Source organism: Montipora foliosa, chromosome 1, assembly GCF_036669935.1.
Source record: "Montipora foliosa isolate CH-2021 chromosome 1, ASM3666993v2, whole genome shotgun sequence".
Lineage (NCBI taxonomy): Eukaryota > Metazoa > Cnidaria > Anthozoa > Scleractinia > Acroporidae > Montipora > Montipora foliosa.
In genome coordinates, this window is record NC_090869.1 from 57,151,665 (window position 1) to 57,169,164 (window position 17,500).

Sequence of the window (17,500 nt, forward strand, 5' to 3'; positions counted from 1 at the left end):
AATAAGGTGTATAGCATGAAGTTAATGTTTTTAGATGACATTTTCAAGGCCATCCTAGACGAACGGAAAGTCTCACTGCAAATTTTTGCGCAAGTTACGCCGTTTGTTCGAAATATGCTTTTAGAAAAAAACCGCCATTAACTCTCCGGGAGGAGAACCACAACTTTTAAATTACTAACATGGACATGAACTGACCTAACATCGGTTATAGTGAAGCCAATGAGCGGTGTATATCGATCAGACTTGGAACAATGGAATTCATATTTTCTCAAGAGCTGTGCCTCGTCAATCCAGATTGAGATCGCTGGTACGTTACCCGACTCATCAGGTCTCGTCCACTCTGGAAGAACATCAATTCTTGAGTAGTAGGTTGCCTTGTTATCCACAACCTTCTTAATGGTTAACGGATCAATGATTTCAAAACACACCTAAAGAATAAAAGACCTTGAAAGACTGCACATTTGCTTTGATAATGATCGCATACAGTGTATGTACAAGATAATATTAAATATGGATTATCTGTGATAACGATGATAATGATGATGATGTCATGGCGAGGAAGGGACGACTAGAACAGCAATAATGACAATAGAGAACACGATCTGTCCGTATAATGATGATAATTGCGACGATTGAGATAATGATGATGGATATGGACGATAATAGTCATGACAATGATAAACGTAAATCATAGAATCTCTCGGCCTGGCTTCAGTATATATATGGGAAAAATCAAACGTACGACACTGAATAACTGGCCCAAGGGAAAACTTGATTTCTCTTTCCAAGAATGTCATTGATACCCCTGGTTTTCTTGTGGGCCGATCATTACCTGGTTTGCTACACACTGAAGATACAAGACGAAATTATAAAGCACATGAGCATTTACGTAATAGTACGATAATGTAGTGTTTCCTTAAGTTCTAGTTCATCAAAGTCCGCTCTCAAGTCATGCTATTTTTTGCTCCCGTGTTTTGAAAATCTTTTTCTTCTCAGTCTCAGGCAGAAAATTTTCTTCCCTTGACGATTTAACAGCTGAAGCATGGAAGTGTCGTCAGCGAAACTCAAAAAGTCCGCTCTGTTTGCAACGAAGGTCGTCGGTCATTATTTTGCGGGTAACATTGCAGTGACTGACCCTCTGACGCCGGTTTTAACATTGCTGCCCGCTTAGAGACAAGTGGAATATTTTTGTTGTTAGATGGCAAGTGACCAAAAAGTAACCCATATGGAGGACGCACCATCGTGAAAAAAGAATCCAAATGCAAGTATATAATAATTTGGGTGGTGGCACAAACCTTCGTGAGATTTTTAATTCCATAATCGTCCTTGTCATCTGGTTCGATCTGGATCGCAAACCATCCGCTCTCGAGTTCAGTTTGCATGAAAGCAAAGATGGAATATACAGCGAAAGGGACATCTTGAGCGTAAGCACCCGTAGCCGAGAATTTTTCCGTCGCTCCACATTCCAGAGCAATCCAGGAGTTTGGATCAGCGTTTGTTTTGTCTGGCTTACTGGGCTGAAAGACTGCAAAAAAAATAAGTAAATTAATCTACTTACTAATGGCAACGTGATTTAGGTAGCACACGCTGTTACGTGTCTTTGGTCGTGACGGAGTCCGTCAGTTGCAATAAAGAGGTTGCTTATTTGATTCGAGAATGGCTTCCATTCCAGATCGAGATCATTCCAGCGTCATATACTTTCTTCATCTTCGAATTCGCTAATGCTCCAACCCTTTCTTTCGTTGGTAGTGCGGCCCAGTGGTTAGGACGCTTGCCTTGAGATCCGGAGCGGTTTCCGGGTTCAAGACTCCTTCTGACCACTCGTTGAATTTATTCGTGGTTCGTCCCTGGTTCAACTTCTCGGCCGCACTTATAAATACCCAACTGGTTTGCCTCCTTTCAGTTGGGATTCTTAACACTTGTTGTTGTTGTGTTCTGTCGTTTTGTTGAACGTGGTCAATTAAGTATGTATGTATATATGTATAAACTCGTACGTTTGATAAAACCCAATTTTCGTGTTACATCACTTTTTTCAACATCTCATTAGTGCTTCGTCTGTCTAGAATTGAAGTCCAGCAGATAAAATCATACGGGAATTACGTTCATGACTTTCATCGTTTTTATCTTTCTACAGTGTATTCTGTCAAAACATCAGGACGAACATGCTGATGCTGCAAACCGCTGACCTTAATCTCTCTGCTATGGGTGTTTCCTTTTGTTCCAAGAACCAGATGTGGTTGCAGTTAAAGTGAGGAAAAAACAACTAAGAATTATCCTAACCATGCAGGTTCCGGTTTACCTGAACACCCATCAGCCTGAGTGGGGCAATCTTTTTTCTCTTCTAAGAGCCCCACACAATCGTCACCACCATTTGCCGGAGGAGGATTGGTACAGCTTCGGGTTCTGGACGTAAAGCCTTGTAAACAGTAGGTAGGCTCTGAGCATGTGCTCCAGGAAGACCATGCAGTAAATCCGCCATCAATAGCCCCTGTTGGAAAGAGAATTGCGTTACACTGCTTGCATTTTTTATCTGATTACGTAATCGAAGGTACGCCGCAAACTGATTGACGTTGTATATCGAAACTATCATTCGCACAACGGAATCTTGTAATGCCTCACCGGGTCGGTCTAGAGAAACTTGTTAAGTACCAATCTCCAATCGTGGAAAAAAAATAGTCGAGACACTTTTTACTTCCTTCTCAGACCACATCTAAACAAAATATTTCAATTAAGTTAAGTTACGTGTTTCAGATCCCCCCCTTTACCTTTCTTCAAGGTAGAATTAATACAGGGTGCTTTACTCAATTTAGTACGTCTACAGTAGTACGAAATGGAGCATGCAGTTAACAATGCGCAAATAAATTGTTTTCCAGTTAGACCATGCCAAATTTGGATCCGAAGATTCATCGAAAGACCACTCTTGAGAGATTTCATTCCGAAAATTTTCGCGATCAAAATGTTGAAAATTTCTGTAGGTGATGGAAGAGTGTCCCTTAGATGGTAAATCAGAAGATAGTTTTCGACAAACATAAAGGAGACTATGATCGCTAATGGCAATATGGAATACTCCGGAACAGCCTACCCTGTCAGTCTAATTTGTATAGCTCAAATCAATTAGTGTAGATGAGGATTCTGTAACACGGTCGTTTATTAGCTGTTTGAGCCCATCTAAATCCGAAATCTCGAGTAAACGACGAGTGTTTACATCAGGTGTAGGAGAGGCCAAATTACAGTTTAAGTCACCTAACAAATAGTACTCTAGGTCGAGAGAATCTAATTTGCCTATAAATGACTCATAACTCGAAAATAAAGCAGTTGGAGAGCAGGAAGATCTGTACAATGTCGCTACCAGAAATGGCTTAGAGTTCGGTTTACGAATTTCTATAGTTAAATTTCCAAGATTTATTACGTTTAGATCTGAGTGCACTGCATAGGAAAGAGAAGACTTAATATAAAAAGCTTGTTACCCAAGAAAACGGTGAGAAGACTGATGCGAATGATACTTCGCAAAATGGCGACAGAGTAGGGCAATTTTGAAAATCAACTGAGAGTTCGCAATTCATCTAAATTGCATAATTTTGTCATATCAGTACCTTACGTGGGTTGAAGATTCAAGCGTGAAAATAACAAATGATTCAGGGCCATCTGAGAAGCTAACTGGGTTCCATTTCTCTTACCAGGACAAGAAGTAATCTTGCAGCTTATCGCTTGAGCGTACTCCCCAGTGCAGTTTTGTCCGTTATAGTTAGGAACGGGATTATCGCAACTTCTGCTCCTTGACTTAGTACCAGTACCACAAGTCTGACTACAAGTTGTCCAAGTGGACCACAAACTGAATCCTCCGTTAACTAAGAAATAAGGGAGTTGTCAAACGTTAGCAAGGGGAAGAAAGGACGTAAAAGGGACAAGATAAGGTTTTTGTAACGCCTTAAAAATAAACCGAACCCCTCCCCTCCCCCCCCCCCCCAATTTTCCAATTAAAATGTATTGGCCCTTCCCTAGGGCTTAATGTACTATACTATGACCATTCCCATCTTTTAGCTGGTATGACTAAAATATGAAACGCTGCAGAGATGTGTTGATACATTTGTATTTTCAATTGCTTTCATTGTTTTTGTGCAAGGTTTGTTTCCTTATCATAATGTACAACAACACCATTTTTATGACAACACTAGCATTAACATCGCTACCCCTCCCTCCTTTAAGGTCTATCTTTTCATGACGCTCCCTTTAGTTGTGGCCTTTCCCAACCCGTTTTATTTCTGACAGAGGGAATAGAGTCAAAGGCATCTTCTTTTTCAGGTAAAATGCGAAACGTCAATTCTCAAGCCATGAATACAGACATGACCTGCGCTTATCCCCTCTCCCCTCCCCTCCCCCCCTCCACCCCTGGTGGGAAGCCAGTATGGGCAGATTTCTTTACAACTCTTAGGTCCCCAGCAAGTCTCACAGTAACAGCCTTTTTAGCGCACTAGAATCCAATTTGAGAGGTAAATTCTCATCAGACTTACCTGGACAGGGCGTAAAGCATGACTTCGCTGTCTGAGTGCCATTACCAACACAAGGATTCCCACCATTCATAGCCGGTGGTTTATTACACAAACGAGATCTTCTGAGAATTTCCCCTCCTGTTATTCCACACGGCTGAGAGCACGTTGTCCACGGACTCCAAACTCCCCATTCACCATCGACAGGACCCGCTGAAAAGGATAGAGAGGGACAATTGGGTTCGGTGTCATGTGGAACACCAAATGGGGCCGACTACCTAAAAAAGACTCTCCAGGCGTTACGCAGATTCCCCAATTCAAAGCGACTGGGGTTATTTCTAACGATGATCATATGAAACCCTCTCAAACAAGAAGAGAGTTTCATATAAAATTGAGGGGCACCTTTACCTTGCTAGTCTAGCGGGTATAGCTAACACAGAAATCCACGTAATCGGATGGACGACGAGTTTTAAGCGTCAGGAGTGTAGATTTTGGTTCGCACTGCAAACAGGTTGACAATCAGACATGGTATATGCTACCTGGTTTGAAGAATAAGTTAGGGTAATCAAATGGTGACGAGTGAAATTAGGGAATAATTTCACGCGCGTTTTGTCCGAAAATCTAATAATAATCTCCCGAGCTTTTAGGCGAGGGAAATTATTTGATTTTGGACAAAACGCGAGTGAAATTATTCTCTAATTTCACTCGTCACCATTTAACTACGTTAAACAAGTTACGTTCATAAGACGCCATTTCGGCGTCTTATGAACTGTAGAAAAAGGTTGCCGTGGCAACATTGTAATTTCACAAGTGAAATTATACATCTATAACGCTGAAATTTCGCGCCAAAATTAAGGCGTTATTTGTCACCCATGTTATTATGAATGTAACACTTACGTTTCAATATCCACGGTTTTGACAGTTCATCAGGGGGTGAGGATGAAACAAAGTCTTTTAGCCTTAGATCACCCCTGATGAGGGAACTAGCCCAAGTCTCAAGACCTTTGGCCTTGAATCGTAACTTTGTAAATAAACTTATAATTTTGTTTAAACCAAGATCATCAAACCATGTCTGTTTTCCATATTATCCTCTCCGATTTTCTTTGATATCTGGTATATATGGGATCTGGTTGATATCTGGTTCCGAATTGTATTCGAGATCACCTGAATTCCTTTTCCTAATAGGGCTATAATAGGTCGCCACTTAGGTCCAGAAATGAAGAAAAGTACAGGATTGACCCTTATGGCTCTTCTACCCAACTTCAACGTCAGTCGTGTCTCGGAATACAGACAATTAACGTCACAACGTTTTCCCCAAATGCTGCTTCTCAAGTAATTATAAACTGCTGCATTTACCCTGAGCTAAAAGTGAATATCACTAATCTTTACGCTTATCTTATTGTTGGAAATAGTAGCAAATGCGTAGACTTAAAGAGACACTTCGTGCTGGATTTCAAAATTGGGTGTGCCTCATATGAGGTGTAATCCTGGACATAATAGCAGAAATGCACCTAATAGGCCTTTTCGAGTTCATGTCTGCCTCCTCTTCAAAGGAAGTCCAAGTGCGAAGTTTTTCTTATGAAAATTAGTTTGCATTCATTCAGACTCGCTTTGAAGAGGAGGCAGACATGAATCGAACTCGGAAATGGCCTATTAGATGCACGCCCAATTTTGACATCCAACACGAAGAGTCTCTTTAACTCTAAGCCTTTGCTACCTACATCTAACACTAAGGTCTTAGGGTAAAGGTTAGCGTTATTGTCAGCTTAGGGTAAATGCAGCAGTTTATCCTCACGTGAGAAGCAGCATTTGGGGGACACTGTGACGTTAATTGCTTGTATTCCGAGACACCAAGGAGACACTTCGTGACGTCAACTCGGGGAAGAGAGAACCATGCCTCCCACAATCTGTCGTTAAAGAACTTTACTCATTCACTTTACATTGCGCGCCCATATTAGTTCAGTCGCCATTTTCAGGACCCTAGAAATTCTGAATTATATGACTGTGTAAAGTAATCCGTTTCCATCGGATATCAAATGGGCTTTATACTTCTGCTTTCCATTGGAAAATAAGCTATGTTTATTAGAATTTCAGTTTTTAATATTATTTATTTATGTATGAATTTCTCTTCCCAACATGTTATCAAGTGGAAACGGAATCGTTGTTGAACCATCTGCTCTTGGAAAGGCAGCGAAGAGTACCGAAATTGGGAATTCCTCGATTAACAGCTGGAACGATCACAATTAATGTATTATCATTTCTGGAAAATGAACAAATAACTTCTTGTACTACATTGTAAGCTATCACGAACAGCAAATCCGCCGTCGGATGTTCAAATATTGTTGTGCGTGTCTTCGGCTCAGGCTGTCGGCACTGAACAAAGAGGCAAGGCAAGTCTTTGGCAAACATTTGAATACTGATCTCCATCACAATTAGTAAAAAGCCTTTATCCATTGCTGTTCATTTCATTTTCTCGCTGGTAATAAAACTGCGTTTTGAAGAAGCAAGCTTGTGTGTGACATTTTTATTTTCTGGTCTGGAAAAGTTGAAAACCATAGAGGTCAGAAGGTCAGTTTGTGTTTATTTACAGGAAGAAGAAATTGTTGCTGGATTCAACATCCGTTTGAAGACTAGGTAAACTTGAAAAAGAAGAAATTCTAGGAACCTAGAGTAAGAGCATTTCATCTAATGTTACCACTGTGCATTGCGCGCACTACACTGAAACTGTCTTTATTTATCGCTAATAGCTTTAGCCTGTTGCAGGCTCCCAGATAGTAGGGAAAGAGAAAAAAAATGCGCGCAAAAACTCGCACGCAGTTGTTTTTGTTTTCCCGACTATCTAGGAGCCTGGAACAGGCTATAATCGCTTGCATTAAGCTAATTTACCAAATACCGCGCTAGCAGCGAATTAAACTATCTCGCCTTGTTGTTTCCATTGCGAACTGCTTGGGTATAAAATAAATATGGGTTGCTTGCTTATAATTTAATTAAGGTCCAGTTAAAAGTTCAAACAACCAAGTACCACAAGTAGAAACTGTAATACCCTCACTGCAGACGTAGCTCCACGCGTCAAAGAAAAGCGCTCAAAATGGAGGTATTCTGCGGTTTTCCTGATCGAAATCCATTTAATTTCACAGGATAATCTCTCTCGAGGATCTTCGAAGTGTTTTTTATTTCCTTGACAAAATTGTTCTAATTTTTCTCTCGAGTACAAAAATGACTCAACGATACTTGCCCATAAATGGAAGTAGACGCTTCAAATTCCCGGATAACAACAACAACAAAGGTGCGCAATGTAAAGTGCGTGAGTAAAGTTCTTTAAGCCCTGGCCAAACGAGAGCGACAGTTGATGAGAGTTGACGAGAGTTGAAACTCTCGCTCTCGTTTGGCCAGGAACTCGAATTTGAACTTGCTCAAATTTTTCATGAGAGTTGCCAAGAGTTTTTGTCTCTGGTTTTTCCAGGTGGTTCCCAGCCTCTTTCTTTTGTTTGCGCGTGAAACTGTCGACAAACTCTCTACAACTCTCTCTCTCTCGTTTGGCTAACCCTCGATCACTCTCATCGACTCTCATGAGCTCTCAAGAGTTTCAACTCTCGTCAACTTTCTCTCTCGTTTGGCCAGGGCTTTAGTCATATGATTTCTGATTTTGCTAAGTTTCAAGGACCATTTAAAGAGAAATTTGGCCGAGAAAACGGCAAACCTAGTTTGTTATGGGTGAGGAAATTTACCTCAGAAAAAATATTGGAGTTTGGGGGCACTTTAATGAGTCTAAGCCTCTGCAGAACTCGGGACCACAACAGGACTCGATGTCATGTCCTTGTAATTATTCTGTCTTCGACATTGCCGAACTTGGAGTACTAATTACGCGGGATAACAGTTGTGCCAAGTCCTTATAGATGATCACGTGATAAGACGGCCATGTCGGTGCACAAAACAATAGCAAATTATGCCGGGCTCACTCATGTTTTGCATAATAATAGAGCCAAACTCCAAAATGACTTTTTTCTCTGTTGTTCTGTGTACCAACATGGCGGCGATGTCGTCCGGTGAAAACCACCTATTGCCCGCTTTTCAATGTTACTTCACTTACTTGCACAAGGAGTTGTACATTCTAGCTTCGTTTGGTAAGAGTCTCCAGAGCATTGGTTTCCATCAGAAGTGGGAGTGGGGTTAGTACAAGTTCTGCTCCGGTTTACTACGGATCCCCCGCACGGATTTTCACAGAGTGACCATTGACTCCATTCCGTATAGCCTCCATCAACTGCAATGATATCATATGAATGTTTCGACACAGATGAGAACTGAACTGAACTATTCATTACGCTGGCAGAAAAGGACTCCTTTCAGAAAATAAGCGGGGGATGCAGGGAAAGTCGTGGAAATACGGGAAACGGGAAAAGGCGGCACCACCCCTGCATCTTCCGCCAGTTTTGAGCTTCCGAAGCAGAGAGTTTCAGATCGCTAAAGTTACTAGAAGCTTATAGCGTAATAAAACGCATAATACTATTGTAAACTTGCAAGAATGACTGATTGATAAAAAAAGGTAGCTGATTCATAATGAAATTATACAACGGGCAATTAGAAGACTTATCTTGAATTAATGAATTATTAATTATTATAAGATTGAAATTTTGGTTCAAAGCTGTTATCCTCATGAACTTTCTATTAATCGATAAAAAAGGATTGTCATTTCGGAGTGAACTTCTCCTTTAAGGAGTTTCAGTCGTAAACGATGAATCAGTTTATTCTCAGCTACGAAAAAGTCAGGCCGAGCTTGACGAGATATTTGAAATAAAGAAAACAAAAGCCATACACCTTATTCCTTATTTCTTATTGCAAATTGGCCCTTTTGACGTCGCTTTCGAACTTAACATTCAAATGAATCTTACACCTTGAACGAGGCCAGAAGGGTCAAATTGCAATCAACCAAAACTAAAATGGCGGCCATTTTGGAAAAAGGTGTATAGAGATAGTTCTGCTTTATTTGGTACTTTTATGTAATGTTTAGATCAGCAAGGATCTGACACTCATGTTGTTTTGAGTTGGAGTTGGCTATTTCTTACAACAGGAGCATGTGACTAAGAGAGAACGACGGCACAGGAACCCATGACAAGGAACACGCAGCCTCCATACTTGTCCTTTGTGACTATGTCACGGCGTTTTCACAGACAAAGCTATTTTTAGAGGGCTCTTTAATTATATTTTCCGCGAAAAGATATGTTTCAGTCCGCATAAATGTGTATTCCGAGCCCATGAGGGTAACTGCAAATATACAATGCCTTACCCCTGCAATTGGCTTACAAGGCCCCTGGGGGAGTCTGAGATGGCAGGAAAATAGATTTTGAAATAGCTCGGTCTATGAAAACGCCGTGGCACATATAGATACAATCTAGATACACGTGGTCATGGGCTACTGAGAACGACTAGTATCCATAATTTGAAGGGTCGTTTACTCGAACCTGGGTAGTTTTTAGATTATTTTAGAATCCTATTTTCCACTATCAATTCAAAAGTTGATTTACACAAGAAGAACAAAATCAGAGATATTGCATACTGACTGGCCAAGTCGACAATGCATGGCGAGAGAAGCCCTTCCAAACTAGATGATCTGAGAAAACAAAAACTCGAACAAAAAGTAACTGAGTGTCATGAAACTTTGCGATCGTTTCGTTTCCTCTGGCCTTTTAAACATGTTAAAATATCAAGTTTTTAGAACGAACAGATGTTAGTGTCACGAACTGTTTTATGGGCCCGAAAAGGTTTTGTGGCTAGCTTTTGTGAAACAGGACATTGGTTCGAGTTAAGTGAGAAAGATATGCCTTGGCATAACCTAAACATACATTCTAAATAGGCCACGTTCGATATATCAATATTCTCGCATGGCTACGAGGCTTTATGGTAAAATTTGAATATTCTTTTGTTTAGAAATCTCCCTGGAGTCTTGTGAGACAAAGAAAACACAACTGAGCCGTGAAATTTGACTATAAAGCCTCGTAGCCATGCATATCGAACTCGGCCTATTGACCACTCCCCATAGGGGCTTTTCGAGGCAAACGGAGCACAACCAATGAATTAAAAGCACCGAACTACAACTTTTAAAAATCCTAACTGGGCGGAGGCAAACCAGTTGGCTATTTACAAGTGCTGAAGAACACGTGAGCCTGGGACTACCAGGAACAAATTTAACCAGTGGTCAGAACGGGCCTTGAACCCGGGATCTCCGGATCTCAAGGCAAGCGCCCTAACCACTGGGCCGCACTGTCTCCAAAGAGTATCCACGACCAATCACAGAGCAAGCGTATCAATGATCATTTATGTAAACATATTTAACACTCACTCTTGCAGTCCATTTGCTCAGCGTTTTCACCCACACAATAAGCTCCATCGCTACTTGGTAATGGGTTGGTGCACGTTCGTGTTCGGATGCGTTGATTTCCGCCGCAAATACCGTCTGCGCAGCCACTCCACTGGGACCAACCTGACCAGCCGCCATTTACTTTAGCGCCCAAAAAGTTGAAACAAAAAGACCAGTATCTCAGATGAGAACAAAAAACAAAAACAAAATGGTGCATGAATGAGTTTACAACAGTGGCCATGTACAAAAAACGGATAATACAGCTGATACAAAACATGTGTATCCCTGAGACACCATTGAAAAATTCAGCTTTACATTTATCGAGTGGGATCAACAGATACCAAATGTACCACATTTTCTCCTCAATTTTGTTTAATGGTCTAGCTTTCACCAGTCTCTTATAGCTTAAAGGTAGAGCGTCAAAGCCTGTAATCGAAAAGCCATAGATTCCACTGCTGTTAAAGAGCACTCGAATTTTCCTGAGATGAAAACCAGTCGTTTCATTTGCGCAATGTATATCGCTCGTATACTGAATCTGCACTATAACCTAAGCACTTGTTCGAGAATGGGTAGTCGTCAATGTTAGCCGTTTGCGACATTTTTTTATCCATGACATATCTCTAGATCTGTTACCGGTAAAATCCGTTCTCAGGTGGAATCCCTTTTCACCGAAGCGAATTTGTGACTCCTCATTTTAACTAGGTTGAATACCCTCTCAGATGAATTGAAGAAACGTTTTTGGAGCCTAAATTAAGCCTAGAGAAAATTTAGGGTCAGGTTACGATTAGTTTTGGATATTATACTCATATTAATTGATTTATTATACAAAAGTAAATAATGAAAAGAACTGTGTCAGGTTAAGCATGTTCGTCGTTGTTATGTAGTGGTGAAGACACGAGACTGTCCGATTTCGAGAACAGTTCTTTGTTGCCTAATGTCGAGACTCAATGGATACGTGTATGATTACAGAAACCGATAAGATGATACGAAACATTGAAAAAATGTGTTGAGATCCGTAAGACAGAGGGCGAGGGGTCGGGGTTGGTCGGTAGAGTTCATATTCAACCTAGTAGGTAAAATGAGGATCACCAATTTAACCTAGCTAGAAACGGATTTAACCTGAGAACGGATTTGACCGACAACATAAATCCCCCCGTTCTCGTTGAAAAGGACATCTCTTCGTAGATTTATAGATTCGGAAGATTCGGAAGTTAACATACACCGTCTGTTTACTATACATTTTAAAATTTATAGTTTTTGTAGTATTACAGGACAATCGCCACCCGAATCTAGTTTAATGGTCTTGTTCTCAACAACTTTCAAAAGCGCAGTTACAAAGCAACTGACTGCGGACTGGAAATTGGAAAGACCTAGTGATGTAGTCTTGTCAAGGGGAACTCAGAATCTTTTCCCGAGTATTCACGAGTGATCACCAAACTACATCAATTCACTGTGCGAACAATGGACACACGACACCGCGCAGTCATCATGCCAAAAATGATAGCTTTTGAAAAAAAGCGATAAAAGCGGCAACGCCACAATTCAACAAATATAGCTCAGTGAAAACAGTTGATGCAGCATACATTTGTAATAAATCTCTTTTCCGTTTTGTGAAAAACATCCAAGTTTAAGTTTTGATGACAAAGAGAGCACTGAAAACTCTTTATTTTAAAATTGAGCTTTAACTTTACTTTCAAAAGAGATATTCCTGTCATTGTTAAACCTGCATTAGTTTCTTAACTTCATAAACGACTTTGAAATTGGTTTTGTCCGATGAACACCTTCGTTCCAGTTGAATTAGGCGTCAGGTAATTCCGTTCTCATTGTGAGATAAGCCGATTTGAGCGCCTTGTTCAGGTAAGTTATTTGCGAAACTCTTCTAACTCCTATCATTTTACGACATGCTTGGCGAGTCCAATTTGCGTTCCTTTAACGTGACTGTATATCTCTGGTTTGTTCCTCCTCTTTCAAGTGAAAAAAATCGTGGGGGAAGTATCCTTTGAATGGCCTTCAAGCAAAGATAGAGACCATTTAGCACTGGTCTTAAATTAGGTCGAGAGAAAGTTGCTGAGAATAGTTAAATTTTAAATTAAAGTTAAGGTTACAAACAAATGTACTTTTTACACTTTTAAAGTAAGTACTTATTATTTACTTTTTGACTACAAAATGTAGGTCGCAACGTTTGTGCTGAACGTTTTCTGTTCCACTAGAAATTGCTGACGACTGAAAATCACAGACTTCAGTTTTTTACTTTTATGAAAGGAAAATCGAAAATAAGCAACCCAACAGAATGACACGATGCGATAATTCTTTAGTTATTAAGGAATACCTTGTTACGTTAATGGTTTCCTTTTTTACACAAAAATTAATGGATTACGAAGAAAAAAAATTCGAACTTACCAGCTCCATCAACAAGAATTAAAGGCGAAGTTAAAAATAAAAGAGATAGCCAATTCATTTCGATGAAGCTTAATAAACTATCGCAGGAATTGTAAAAAGAAGTGGCTAAAGCATAGCCATTAAGCACTCCAAGTGTTTGGAGAATAGTGAATCATCAAAAAAAGATTAATGTTGTAATAAAATGCAAACGATGTTAACACTGAGACACCTGAGATAACTATATAGATATTGTTTTACCAGGTGCATAAACAAATTTCGCTTGCGTTGAGGAAATCGCCAAATGCGTTAATTAGTCAGATTGATTCACGTTTACCTCATTTAAATAAAAATGCGACAACGGAAATCGACAAAACAACTCGAAGTCGTCACTGGTAATTTTAACATTCAAATGAATACCAACTTAGAAGTCAGTTATACAATATAGTATTTATAGCTGAGTCTATAGCAGAGTAATCATGATATATAGGATCATGACAGAGGACAAACACAGTTCTCTCAAATACACGAGTTTCTGGAATTGGCACATGTTCACAACTGAGATGAACTAGACTTGGTATCCGTTCTTTGGAATTCCTAAATATTGCTTTTTTTGTCTCCATACATTCTCGTTAATTTTGTGCCTTTAGAATTACAGGAAATGTCCGGCAGAAACTCATTTTAATAAAATAATTTCTACAATAGCCATTCTCTCCAAATTTATTCTGCCGCAACCCTTGAGCGCGTATCTTCTGTTTTGGAAAATAAAAAAAACAAAATTGCATATCATGAATACTTTTCATCGTTTTGAACTTCCTTACAAACCTATGAATTTCTCTCCATGTTGCCCTGATTACCCACGCACTCAAAAGCGTGAACTCGTCTATAGCTCCATGTGGAGGATCCTTTAGTACTAGAGCAAAGAATCGGCTGGGAGGTCAGCGTATTTGTTGCTTTTAAGAATGATTTTGCCTCCTTTGACCTTCCCACTTCAAGAATGTCTCATTTTTTAGCCGAGGTTTGACGTTCTTACTTAAATCATTGTTTTCAGCAAATGGTTTGAACCTGGAAGTAATATCGAAACTTGATCAAATCGTTCATCTGACAGGAGTCCTGAGAAGAACCATTGTTGGTGACACTGTCTGAGGTTTCGACAACCTCACTTTGGCTTATTTATTCGTCTATTTACCACTAGTACTAGTGATTTACATTAAGGAAACATTTGTACATTAATTTTAAACATAAGTTAGTAAATATTCTACATAAGTAGAAACTGTGAAAGCTGTCAATAATCTGTGCTTTGACAGCCTAATAATTAATGGCAAATATCAGTTCCATAAAGTAGGCAAATGATGATGTGTGCACATCTCGAGGAGCTGGAATTAAGAAACTATTGAACTGAGGGAAATCTCTACACTGGGGAACTCGATCAAGAAAGATCTTTTCACCAATTAGGACCCATAAACCTGCTTTTCTACAGCATACTTATTATTATTATCATTATTGTTGTTATTATTATTATTATTATTATTATTATTATTATTATTATTATTATTATTATTATTATTATTATTATTATTATTATTATTATATTCTTATCTTTGTCTGTCTTGACGTGTATCTCGCACAATGGTGTCTTTTGAAACAGTAGCATCGGACCAGTTCATTTCACTCTATGTCGCCGCTTTACTATCGTACTGATTATATATGCGAACAAAGAATCAAACAACGAAAAACCATTAAAAAGCTGTTGATTCACCTAACCAAACTTTAGTAGAAATTAGTAGCGTAGATTAAGGACGCTTTTTAATATGTATGGTATTAATTTAACTAGACGGCAAAGATGCTGCCTTGCTAAAATGTCGATTGAAGACAAAATGAGTTGAGAGCAATTTGCACAACTGAAATGAAGACTGCTGAGTGGGCTTGCGTGAATTATGTTTACCAGCCATGCACGGCCTGTTGACACATTCCCAGGAAACACGGCAAAACTCGACCGCAATCGCTGAAAAAAAAAACGTAAAATCCAGAACTTTTCCTTTTTCTAAATAAAACTACGCCATCAAGCACCGGTTTGAAAGAATCCCTGCCAGCAAGGGATAGACAGTACATAAATTTTCCAGGCAGCAACGAAACGCCTTCAGAGAGGATATTTTGTAAATTGGCTCTATTGAGCACCTTCGATAATGAACCCATTTTCAGGGAGAAGGCATGAAAGTTAGTGAGAATCGAGGCTCTAAGCTTTGGTGTGATACTTTGGTATACATATCATTCTCTTCAACATGACAGAGGTTTCTTTCTGGGACCCACAAAATTTAAACACCTTCGTGCGCCTTCTTTACGCAAGCCGCCAGAATTTGAATCCATAGAGGGTTAACTGTAACAACAAATAGCCTCACGCAGGAACAGTAGGGAGCTTTAGCAACGACGATGGGAACGGCAACGAGAACGTCATATAAAAACATAAGTTCACGTTATTGCATGCGATCACTTCGCGACTATTCCAAGCTTTTTAATATGACAAAGGTGTGGCATTCCCTCAGGAATGAAACCGTTACGAGCGGCGCTTAATTTAGGGGAGAAAAATGAAACACGATTGTACTGTGAGCCGCTGAAAAAAAATATTATCTGCCGGAATATGCACTCTCGCGATCAATTCAGTATTCCACTGGGTAATTTAATTGTGTAGTTGACAGCACTATCCACAAAAGAAAGCAAATAAAATGAAAATGCAGGACTTCAATCGGATGTAAATTAAACTGAAAGGAAAAAGCAATTCCATTGTAGAGGATGATGGCTGCTCAATAACGAAAAAGGTTTTAGTTAACTTTGTCGGTTGTTGATGCAACCGATGCAACATCAAATCTGTCTCCTCTTTTCTTTTACTAAACAACAAAGTCAAACTGTTAAGAAACGCTGATTTGATTTACTTACCAACAAGCTCACCTCACCAGAGGAGCTCTGTGGGTATGATATGAATGATGACCTGCTTGGTAACCGAACCTTGCCCATTGGAGGCCTGGCACTCGTAAGTTCCAGCATCGGCGATATCAGCGTTGGCAATAACGTATTTCACACCAGACATCTTCATCTCGGGGTCATAAACATTGGTGATTGTGAGGCGGTTTGAGGATGGAAGCGTTCCTGTCGAACATTAGTACAAGTACAGTAAATGTTATGTCAAACTACAAGATTCCTTTCTTCTTCTCTGTGACCCCAAGAAGTAAACTTCAGGTGCCATTGGTTTGAATTTTACTTCACACAGCATTCAATATGCGAAATGTTTAAATTTTAGGTGCTTTTCTTAAAAGTACTATATCAAGGGGACTGCTGCAGAAAGCACTTTAAAGCCTTTACTAAGATTAGAAATTTACCGGTGAATGCTCCCAGATCCCCCTCAACGAAAGTAACTTCTGACGAAGTGCTAACGCTTGAAACTTGAGCTTTCAAATAAAGGGACCTTAAGCAAGCACGACGATGACGGCTACGAGAACGTTGTCTAAAAATATTATTTCCCGTTACTGTAATAATTTTGCGATTGCTCCTTGTCGCTCGTCTTGGAAAGTGTGAATACACATTCCAAGAATAAAATTAATGAGAACAGTGTGGATATTTAGAAAGAAAACTAAAAATTCATCGTCAGGTGCTCTCGTCCTCCACATGACCTCAAATTTGATCATTTCACGTCGTTGTCAAAACGAGAACGGCAAAGAAATGTAAAACGCACGTGCAGGGCGCGCAGAACTATTGTTTTTGCTATTTAAACCTATTGTTCTGTGGCGTTCTCGTAGCCGTCGTCGTCATTAGGGAGCTTTAGCATCGACGACGGGAACGGCAACGAGAACGTCATCTTACAACATAAACTCGCGTAATTGCAATCACTTCGCGACTTTTCCAAGCTTTTTAATATGACAAAGGTGTGGCAGTCCTTTAGGAACGAAACCGTTATGAGCGGCGTTTAATTTAAGGGGGAAAACGAAAATTTATCTCCAAGTACTGACGTTTTCCATAAAACCTCAAATTTGGCTATTTCACGTTACTGTTTTGCAGACGTCGGCAAAGAAATGGACAAAAATGAAACATGCACGTGCAGAGCGTGCAAAGCTAGTGTTTTTGATCAATAAATATGCAAATTTGTGACGTTTTCCTTGCCGTCGCCGTTGTCTTTGCTAAAGCTCCCCAACCACGTGAAATGATCAAATTTGAGGTTATGTGGAGGACGCGATTACCGATGAGTTTTCAATTTTCTATCTAAATATCCACGCTGTTCTGACCTATTTTA

At 39.8% G+C, this 17,500-nt stretch overlaps 1 protein-coding gene across 2 annotated transcripts in view; it reads right to left on the reverse strand.

Annotated features, from left to right (window-relative positions):
- LOC138002361 (uncharacterized) overlaps window positions 1–13,389 on the reverse strand; it is a 97,216-nt gene extending 83,827 nt beyond the window's left edge. Inside the window, exons 1-8 of one of the 2 annotated variants that reach the window (XM_068848421.1) lie at window positions 13,243–13,389; window positions 10,825–10,983; window positions 8,578–8,748; window positions 4,512–4,700; window positions 3,678–3,848; window positions 2,300–2,488; window positions 1,296–1,525; window positions 196–428 (exon numbers count right to left, since the gene is read on the reverse strand). In XM_068848421.1, coding sequence (XP_068704522.1) covers window positions 196–428; window positions 1,296–1,525; window positions 2,300–2,488; window positions 3,678–3,848; window positions 4,512–4,700; window positions 8,578–8,748; window positions 10,825–10,983; window positions 13,243–13,300 — 1,400 coding nt within the window. In that variant the 5' untranslated portion in view covers window positions 13,301–13,389. The remainder of the gene's footprint in view (window positions 1–195; window positions 429–1,295; window positions 1,526–2,299; window positions 2,489–3,677; window positions 3,849–4,511; window positions 4,701–8,577; window positions 8,749–10,824; window positions 10,984–13,242) is intronic. The other variant, XM_068848423.1, reaches the window with a different exon arrangement.
- Window positions 13,390–17,500: the final 4,111 nt, after the last annotated feature.